This window comes from Haemorhous mexicanus, chromosome 1 (genome assembly GCF_027477595.1).
Source record: "Haemorhous mexicanus isolate bHaeMex1 chromosome 1, bHaeMex1.pri, whole genome shotgun sequence".
NCBI classification, from domain to species: domain Eukaryota; kingdom Metazoa; phylum Chordata; class Aves; order Passeriformes; family Fringillidae; genus Haemorhous; species Haemorhous mexicanus.
In genome coordinates, this window is record NC_082341.1 from 42,587,005 (window position 1) to 42,597,292 (window position 10,288).

Genomic DNA, 10,288 nt, shown 5'->3' on the forward strand with positions numbered 1-10,288 from the left:
ACTGAGCTCTCCAGATCAGGGCTTGTGCCCCTCAGCCCCGCTGCCCTGAGAGCCCCGGGGGCTCCGGCCCAGCGCCGCTCCCGGCTCCCGGCTGGATGGCTGGATGGCTGGATGGCTGGATGGCTGGACGGAGGGGCGGAGCGCTCCTGGCTGCGTCACGGCCCCGCCGGGAGGCCGCCTGAGGCCTTCCCCGGGCGCTGCTGCCGCCGCTCAGCGTCACGGCCCCGCTCCGCGCCGGCTCCCGGGCGGCGGCGGAAGCAGCAGGGAAAGCGAGGCGGGAGGGCGGCGTTAAAGCAGCGGCAGGGCCGGGCCGGGCCGTACCGTGCCGTGACGTGCCGTACCGGGCCGGGCTGATGGAGCCGGGCGGCGAGAGCGGCTGCTGGTTCCTGTACTACGCGTACGGCAGCAACCTGCTGCGGGAGCGGCTGCTGCTGCGCAACCCCTCGGCCGCGCTCTGCGCCCTGGCGCGCCTGCAGGTGCGTGAGGGGGCGGCTGGCGGGGCCGCGGGGGGGCTGAGGGAGCCCGACATTCCTGCAGGGAGCCCCAGCGTCCCCGAGGAGCCGCACGTCCCCGCGGCTGCCTGCGGTCCGACGCTGCAGCCCGTCTGTCCCTCCCACGGGGGCGGCCCCAGCACGGATCAGGCTGGGGGGTCCTCGTCAAGATGATGGTGCCGGTTCTGTTCCGCGACAGGACAAGGAGCAATGGACGTAAACTAAAACGGAAATTTCACCTCAGCGTGAGGAGTAACTTCTTTACGTCGAGGGAAGCAGAGCACTGAACAGGCTGCCCAGGGAGGTTCTGGAGTCTCTCTCTCTGGGGGTATTCCAAACCCTCCTGAGCAGGTTCCTTTGTCACCTGCTTGAGGTGACCCTGCCTTGGCAGGAGGGGTTGGACAGATGATCTCGGGAGGTCCCTTCCAACCCTGGCTAGCTATCCTCTGCTTCTTGACCCAGGGCCTGCTGCCGGGGGTGCCCACAGCAAAGGAGTGTTTGTGGTAGTCCCACTGCTGCGGGGTTATCTGACAGGACTTAACTTTCTCAGCTGCCAGCCCTGACCCAAGCCCGTGTGTAAAACTGCTTTACTTTGAATTGTAAAGCAGCAGGAAGCAATTCTTTACTGTGAGGGTAGTGAGGCATTGGATCAGGTTGCCCAGAGAAGTTGTGGATGCCCCATCTCAGGTAATCTTCAATGCCAGGTTGGATGGGGCTTTGAGCAAACCAGTCTAGTGGGAGATGTCCCTGGTACAGGTGAGGAGCTCTGCCTGCACTGTGTGATGGGCAGATGGGAGCTTTCACCCAGCTCTGCACATCTGCAGCTGACACCTTCATACACCCTACAGGGAAGTTCTCTCCCTGCCAGGGTTATTAAATACCATTTGTATCAGCTTGGCTTTAGTATAGGCTTGGAAACACCAGCTCGTGGTCATTAAAGCTGTTGATGTACAGATCTGTGCAACTAGAAGGATGCTTGGAGGAGCAGAGCATCAACTGACACCACTTAAAAATGACTTGAAGGTTCTCTTGGAGTAACTGGCAGGAAATTATCTATATTAGAGTCTATGAAGAAGTTCAGAAAACTTGTCATTAATAAACTCCCCATAATCAGATACTTGTTGTCTCTTGGGACTAGCAACCTGGCATCTGGGGCCTGCTCCTGTTAAGCGTGAGGAACTTACAGCTGCCCCTCCACTGAATGTGCTGAGAGCCCAGAACCTTGCAGGATCAGACCTTGAAGGCAGGGAGAAAGGTACTAGTAGTGTGTGCTTATCTTTGAATAAAAGCAGGCTTCTTCAGTTCGATTTCCAGGTTAGTCAGTAAGCACCTCTTTCCCCACTGCAGGCTGGCTGCCTTCTCTAGCTGGCCTTTGACCGATTGCTGTGTTCCCTGCTGGCACCACGTGGCTTCACTCCCTTGCTTCCAGCTGGAAAATCACTGATGCTGGGGAGTGAGGGACTGCAGGAAGGTTGGAGCTGATTTCCTATTGATTGCTTTGTGATAATGCCACTTGGGCTTAAAAAAAGGAGAAACAGCCGGTAAACAGAGTGCTTTGGATCCTAAGCTAAAGTAAAAACTTCAGTTAAACTTGAGATAAACTTCCCTCTAATTTTACTTTTCAAAGCTTTGTTAATCTTCAGCCAAAAGCTGTTTAGAAATGGGATGTGTAACAAGCACAGAAAGGTTATTACACTGGTACTTAGAAAGACCAAAGACCAATTTCTTGACCCAAAAAAGTATCTACTGCGTTTTTTCCCATCTGCCCAGCAGTGCCTGATGCAGCTGCACACATGGTGTAACTTAGAGTTTCCTGCTCCCAGAACCACAGTGAACTCTGCTGTTTCTGTGTGATCTCTGTTGCTGGTTTAGGGTGGTGCCTGATGATTTTATGCAGCTCCTTGCAGCTATTCAGTGCAGGTCAGGTCCAAGAAAATATAACCGGAGGAATAAAGTAAAAATTTGTGGGGGTTTTTCCCCCCTTTTTCTTTTTCTTTTTTTTTCTTTTTTTTTTTTTTTTTTTTTTTTTTTTTTTTTTTAATAAGACTTTAGTGAGAGTAGTTAATTCTATCCAGGATTTCCTTGGGGCTGCCCTGCAGTTACTTGTCCTCATCTGTAACTTCAGTCTATGACTCAAGTAAACCTTTGTGCAAGTAACTTGGTGCATCTAAGTAAACATTTTTCTAGTGAAATTGGTTAAATAGGGGGCATTTTGTGGGGCAGGAAGATGACTCTGTTGATGGAGTAAACAGTGTGGCTTTGCCAAGGGATGGTATTTGTAATTGGGTAGTCTTATTAGTGCATGAGGACAGGACCCAAATCTTACCATCTTGTAGACTTCTTTACCTTTACTATTTTCCTGGATCCTGCATAGTAGCATTTAAGTCTTGTCACAAAAACCTGCAAAGGATTTGACACCAGGTAGGTGGCACCTGTCTGTTCTTCCTTCTGTGTCTCCAGCTGCATGTGTACTACTGTCCTTTGGCTGCCCCTTTCATGTCAAGAATAGCCAACGGCCCTAATTTCCAGGGGAAATTGATTCACTGCATTGCTTTGATTTGCAGGATTTTAAGCTCGAGTTTGGCCATCATCAAGGCAGGACAAGTTCTGTCTGGCATGGAGGTACAGCTACCATTGCTCAGAGCCCTGGAGATGAAGTGTGGGGAATAGTGTGGAAAATGAACACTTGCAGTCTAAGTTCGCTGGATAAGTAGGTGACTTAACTTTTGCTGTCTTCTACTACTTTAGGGAGTGATTGAAAATTAGTTAATTTTTGGTAAAGAACTGTGTGGAAGCTATGGTGTTGGCATCAAGAAGATGCTTTCAATTTTAATACGTGAATTCTGTTTCACAGTATGTGTATTGACTTCTGACACTTCTGTTATTAAAATAGCTTTGTTTTCAAGCTAAAGCTACGTTTAGGGGTATTTTAACAATCTGTGGACCTTGATTTGAAGTCAATAGATCATGCTTCTTTTATTTTTTTTTAACCTGTCTTCCCAATTTTCTGTCTGTTTGAAGATTCTAAAATCTGTATTTGTCCTATGGTGTTTTTCCCATTACCTTAGGGAGAATTTTCTTTGAGACTGACATCAATGTCTGTCTGTTCACATCTGTAGACTCCAGTCGTAGTAGTAGAGGAAGGGATAAGGACAAGACTGCAGAAGAGAGATTTTTAATTCAGGCAAAGGGACCTTTTGAGGAAGTTACTTGACATGTCTTCTCTTCCAAGGATGTAAACTTCTGTGAGCTTGAGGAACATCCAGGCAGAGAGCTGGGGTGTTATAGTTTCCCCCTTTGAATTGGAGAGCCTGCCTACACGTTTACGATGGATGGTATAGAATGTTCTACCTGTGCCTGGTCATTAAGAGACGTTCAAGAAATCCTGAGCAAGTTGCTCCCAGGCTGAAGTCTAAAAGACCGCCTGATTAAACAAAGCAAGGAATAGCATGACTTCTTGCAAGGTCTAAGACAGGGCTTAGAATGTAATCTCCAAAACTTTGCCTGCTTCCCTGTGCTTGTTGCAGCTTTTGAGATGTGCCTGCACAGCATGGTGTTTCTGGTACACAAGGGTTGTTTGTTCAGAGCAGTTCATCACTGACAATTCCAGTAGAAATCTGGGCTAGTGCAAACAAGGGAGCAGGGCATAATAAACCCAGTGAAAGCACTACCTCAATACTGTTCTCCTTCCTCTGATACTGCTGCAATTCAAGTGTGTAAACATGTCCTTAAAATTCTGGCAGTGAAACTTGGTTCCAATGTGCTTTTTGTTGCCTATGGTGAAGCTGAAATACAACAGAAACTGTTGCCCAAATTCTGTTAGCACCTTATGGTAATGGCCACTCTTGAGCGCTCTTGTCCTGGCTGGGAGTGTTAGCCTCAAGCAAGAGGGCATGGGCATCCAGTTGGCATGCTTGTGCTTGGGGACAGCTTCACATGTCCCTGCTTTATTATCTCCTGAGTTCCTCTGCTCTTGCTTACAGTAGCACTTAAACATCCTGACCCCCTTCTGCTGACCTTTACTTAAAACTCCTGATTGACCATGCTTTCCTGAAGCATAAACTTCCTCAATATGATCATCCTGTCTGACAGCATCTGCTTTTGTGTTTCCCCTCCTTGGGGACAGTATTTTGTACTTTGACTTCTGTAAGTGTTTACACACTGTTTACACTTGACATAGTATGGGATTGCAGATCCCTGGTATTTGTTTGGCAGGGGATAAATTTCAATGCTTGCTAAGGTACTGGAGTACCTTGAGTGCTCTAACACCACCAAAATCTGCAGCATGGACACCAGCTCCACAGATTACTTTTTCCCAGTTGCCTCCTTGATGCCATGGAGGCAAACTGGAAATGGGATGTGTTCTTGGCTTTTATAATCATAGTCAACAGTGGTCTTCTAAGAATCTCTCCTAACTCACTCAAATGAGCTTGCAGGTGCTCCTGCTGAAGGTCTTGGGATCCTTTGGCTATGTGCAAGCTGAAAGGTTCTCCACCAAGTTATTTCCTGAAATTACCATGTATTCAAAAAGAAGATGCCCACTTTTTTTTTTTTTTTTTTAACCCTCCTAATCTGGGTAGTCTATGCTTTGTTATCCAGAGGCAGAGGAGGGAATGTGTAATTGAGTCTGCATGTAACTAGTTGAAATACTAACAAAACAATGTAATATATAGAAAACAAATATGGGAGGGAACCTTTTGCTTAGATGGCAGAACTCTTTGGCTTCAAATTCATTTTCTTTGCTGTCTCAGCCACTTCTATGAGGTTTCTTGTCCTCTGTACTTCACAAATCTGTAAGTTACAGACTAAATAATGACTTTGCCTCATAGAGTCTAGCAATGGATGTTACTAAACAGTTTTCTTGCTCTCACACAACCACATGACCTATTTTTAGTCTGCTGGCCTTGAATCTGCAGTTAGCTTCCAGTCTGTACTTGCACTTAACCTAGTTCCTTGCCTAGCATGGCCCACATTCTGTACATTAAATAACTTGAAATGGTAGCAAGTCTTTGAGAAAGATGAGTTGTCAAATTTATATTGGACAAGCAGGGCTAAAACCATGTTATGACTTGTAGCTAAAGTACATCTAAAGTTAATTGTGCTATACAGTCTCTTGTATTGCTTAAGTTTCTCGTTTACTTCTTGCTGTTTTCTCAGATTTTTATTGGTGGCTAAATGCCAGTGGTTGAGGACAATAAGTTGGTTGAGTAAGTAGGTTGGTTTTGAGTCTTCATTTTTTGAAGCATAATTTTGCTAATTAAAAAAAAAAACCCAAATAGTTTTTTGCCATGACCTAGCTCATTACTGCTCTGTATGTCTTGTGCAAGTTAAAAGGTGTCTTGGATTATTCATTGGAAAGTGCATTGCACAAGTTGTGCAAGTTTCCCCTTATTAAAAGGTAACACAATGGACAAGATAAAACTTTGCAATTGCTTCTTTATCTGAGTGGCAGCTAAGGAACATGTGTCTGGCTCATTAATTCTAATAATCTTACTAGTGTTTCTCTTTCTGACTACCTGTCTTCCACAGTAATTAGTTTAGGAATATTCTCTTTCTGACTTTGCAGGATAATCACAAGTCATCATTTCTTACAGAGCTGAAATGATAAAACTGAATGCTGCTTCTGTAAAAACATATTTTCTTATATGAAACAAGTTTGCACAAAAAGCATTGAAGTATGTTTTGTTTCATTTGTTTTTCTTTAAGTATATTAAAGCACAGACCAGTGTCCTGCCTTGAATTCTGTTGTAATAAATCCTTATGTTTAATTGCATGGTTGGTTTGAAAGATGGATTGAATAATTGACATGAAAGGAATATATGTCTTTTACAGGCAAGAGGGAGTTGAGGATGGCATTTATGTCCCAATAGAAGTCAATGTCCACACGCAAGCAGGAAAGGTACTGACCTGTCGAAGCTACCAGATGAAGGACTATGTCTCTGGTCCCCCTTCTCCACAGTATAAAAAGGTAAGTGTTGCAGCACTTTTAATTTTGGAAGAGTGTACAGAAGTTTATAATGCAGTATGTCTGTGCTATTTAATAAGTACTTTGATTACAGTGCATGGAAGGCATGACAACTGTAAGGGTATAACAGTCCTTGTGCAATGTACTGCTGTGATGATACTCACAGGAGATTGCTAGCTCTTACAGGCCTATTAAATCAGCTTGGGGTTTTTGGTGTAGTTGAACCTTACAGGAATCCCCTATTTAACTTGGGAATTAGTTGTGATTGGCACAAGATTTTCTGGAGGATGTTTCTCATGTATATGCAGCAAATCTCTGTTTGAAAAATTAATGTACTCCACTGCAAGGACAGAGGGAAGCTTCTGTGGGGAAAATGCAGCACCTGGACGGTAAGGATAATCCAGGACGTGGATTATCCTTACTGTCTTGGGAAGTTCTTGCTATCACGACAGGATGCAGCTGTCACTTTTTACCAGACACATCACCAGTACATCACAGGGCTCCAGCAGCATTGCAGGGCTCTGCAGGGTTCCCCCTTGATGGCTGGTGAGGCACAAGTGTTTCAACACTGTTCTGCAACACTGCCTCTGCAGAGACACATGATCCAGTCATGCAGCAGGCCTGACCTGCTTAGCCTGTGAGATCTGGGCAGGCCCGGGCTGGGGTGGTGTGGCTGTGTCTGAGTGCTGCAGCTTTAGTGCTGCTGCACAGACATCACTGCAGCTGGCTTTTCCTACCTGAACTGCAGAAACCAGGAATGAGCCTGGTAAATCCCAAGTGTGCTGCCTTCTCCAAACTGAGGAACTCACTCCTATGAGTTGACTTCCAGGAGCACAGCTAAGGCCAGCTGCTGTGGGACTCCTGAAGAGAGGGCTTGCTTAGAAAGCAGGCTCTGGTTTTTCACAAACTTCTTCCCTGCCAACCCACCTCGTGGCAAGGCAGATCTTTAGGGCTTTTCAGGGAGTTAATACATAGTCTTTTGCTGTGTGTCAGCTCTCATTGGTATGCTGAGAGTGCAGACCTCCACTATTGGCAACTTTATCATTCCCTCCTGGTCCTGTCAGGAGCAGATGTTAGTTCTGTTCTTCTCCTGTGCCCCCCAGCTTTTTTTTTGTTTGTTTTGTTTTTTGTTTTGGTTTTTTTTGTTTTGTTTTAGTTAACCAGGCAGGAGAGCTAAGAACTTCAAAGATGGCTGCATTAGCACACAGTGATTGAACTACATCAATCTACTTTTATGTACTTTTTGTGATAAAATTCATTCTTTCTAGATGCCTCATCTTTGAAATGCATGCCGTTAAATGCATGAAAGCATTTTTAGAATGTTCATTTCTATATGCAACCTTGACGGTGTCTCCTTCAAGCTGTGTTCCTACAACTTCCTCTTCTCCTCTCACTGTCACACCTTTTCTTGTGCACCAATACTTCAGTTTATTTTATGTATGGAAGGAAAGCTGCAGTAACAAACTAAGGAATCTGTGTTTTTTCACTGAGTTAAGTGTCTGTTTCTGCTATTCCTGTACCCTGTCTAGGTACTTGTTGTTGTCCTTTGGACAGCTTAGTTTTAAGAATAACCACTTTCTAAATTTTCAGCCAACTTTACTGTCACACCTGAGTGAGAAGCAGCATGTATTATTGACGTTATCATCCTGTCTGGAAGAAAGAACTGAATAACTGAATAACAGCTTAATTAGAGAGGCTTGTGCACTTCAGTAACACATCAGGATCTCAGGGTAGTTAAAAGCCTTTTCAGAGTAATTTCGTTCATGCTGTTCTGGTCTCCCAGAAGCCTTTGGCTAACCTTAGGTGTAAATAGTGCTATTTGAGATAAATTCTCTGGCTAACTTAAACGGTTCCTCCTGCTCAAGTGATTGTTTGGAGGAGTCTGTCCTTTCTGTTACTGAAGGCTTTTTTTTTTCTGTTTTAATTATAGGTTATATGCATGGGTGCAAAACAGAATGGCTTGCCAACTGATTATCAGGAGAAATTAGAAGCTATTGAAACTAATAACTATGCAGGACCGGTGCCAATCATGGAAGAGATTGAAGCTGCTGTTAAAGCAGAGAAAATAAATTCTGCATAGAATGCCTCTATTTGCTTGGCCATTCACCTTGATTTAGATACCTCTCCTCACTGTGCTGATCAGCAGTTTCTTTATTTATCAAGAAAAGATGAGTTTGCTGTGCATCTACAGTAAACCATTAGACATAACTTGCAGTCTGAAGACACACTGACATTGGTAACTTCTTTTTGTATGTATAGCTTGACTACATGCTGAAGTACATTGCAGATTTAGAAATTATCTTTCTGTAACTGTCATGCAGTGCTGCATGTAAATTTGTGCTTCATGTCCAGTTTACTGACCTTTTTAAAAGAAAAAGGCCATCTTCATGAGTTTTGGCACCTGTTGCCTTCTGAAGAATAAGGGCTGCAGGATCAGGTCATGTGTTTGTAAAGGTTATATTGTATACATGACTACATTTGTTAGATGCAAAGTAAACTCAAACCTCTAAGGCTAAACCTTTTTCTCTGCTACTTCTCTTAATGGTTTAAAGCTCAACTTATCTGATGCTATGGAGTTCCTGTTTTATAGTTAATAAAAAAGTAGCATTTTTTAACTCCTTCCATGTTTTAAAGTGTGAGTCCAAAAGGCAGCCTGAGCCTGAAGACAAAATTCAGCAAAGCATCTTGTTCAAACTGTCATAGCTTCCTTCCTTTGAATGTCTAGTGAAAGTCATAGGTGAACTGGTTAGCTATAACCAAGGCATTTTTAAAAGAATTCATTTTAGTTTGATATTTCTAAGGGTTTTTTTTAAATTACCTTTTGACTGGCTGGTTTGTCTATCTAGGGCTTGGTCCAGTGAAATCAGAAAGTCTCCCTTGAGTCCTAGGAGATTTATTCTGTGGGGGTTTTTTGTCTGTTAAACCATAAATGAACAGACTTGGCCTCTTGGGTTTTTGGTGGTTTTTTTGGGGGGTTTGTTTTGATGGGTTTTTTGTTCGTTTCTTTGTTTGTTTGTTTTTTGGTTTTTTCTCCCCACAGTTTGACAATCCAATGCAAAACTGGAAGCTTTTGTAACATACAGAGTATTTATTTTCATTGCAACCCCTGCAGTTTGTCTATGAGGGATAAGGAAAAATTGACAATCTGGAAGATGTCAAATCACTGAGATTTGGTTTATCTTCTCTACAGTGTATTTTTTTCTCTTGATGTACAGAGAGGTGTAAGTTGTAATTGATGTCACTGTGTGACTGCTTAGATAAATGATAAAATAACAGACTGCCCATGTCTTCTCTGTATAAAATCTTTTCTATAAACTTCTGCCAGGTATGTGTAGCTGCTGTCCTGATGTAATATGCCTGTTGCCAGAGTTGGGCACGGTGACTGCTGTAAAACATGGTACTTTCTGTATTAGCACTATCTAGTTTGAGTAAATAAAATTGTGATTACCAAACCTCTGCCATGCCTGTTCAGTGTGCACCCCTCAAGAATATCACAGAACCACAGATTGTTAAGGTTGGAAGGGACCTCTGGAGATCATCCAGTCCAACACCCTGTCAAGGCAGGGTCACCTCGAGCAGACGAAACAGGAACACGTCCAGGTGTGTTTGGAATGACTCTGGAGAGGAAGACTCCACAACCTCCCTGTGCAGAGTGCGTTGCTGATATAAATAAAAACTGGTGATGTGGGAATGCAGCTGAAGCCTCCGTTGGCTATTTGTGTTTTTTAATGGATGTACAGGCACTAGGGAGCGCAAAACTATGCATGAAGCACTCCTCTGGCACTATCCTTGCGCGGGGGGAGCTCGACCGAGGGAAATGGTCGCTGCCGGG

At 44.2% G+C, this 10,288-nt stretch overlaps 1 protein-coding gene across 1 annotated transcript; it reads left to right on the top strand.

Moving 5' to 3' along the window:
• Window positions 1-220: 220 nt before the first annotated feature.
• On the top strand, window positions 221-9,908 carry GGCT (gamma-glutamylcyclotransferase). Its single transcript, XM_059847210.1, has 4 exons — window positions 221-476; window positions 3,056-3,201; window positions 6,324-6,459; window positions 8,387-9,908. Exons 1-4 carry the CDS (start codon window positions 354-356, stop codon window positions 8,534-8,536), a joined length of 555 nt encoding a protein of 184 aa, XP_059703193.1. The 5' UTR covers window positions 221-353; the 3' UTR covers window positions 8,537-9,908.
• Window positions 9,909-10,288: the final 380 nt, after the last annotated feature.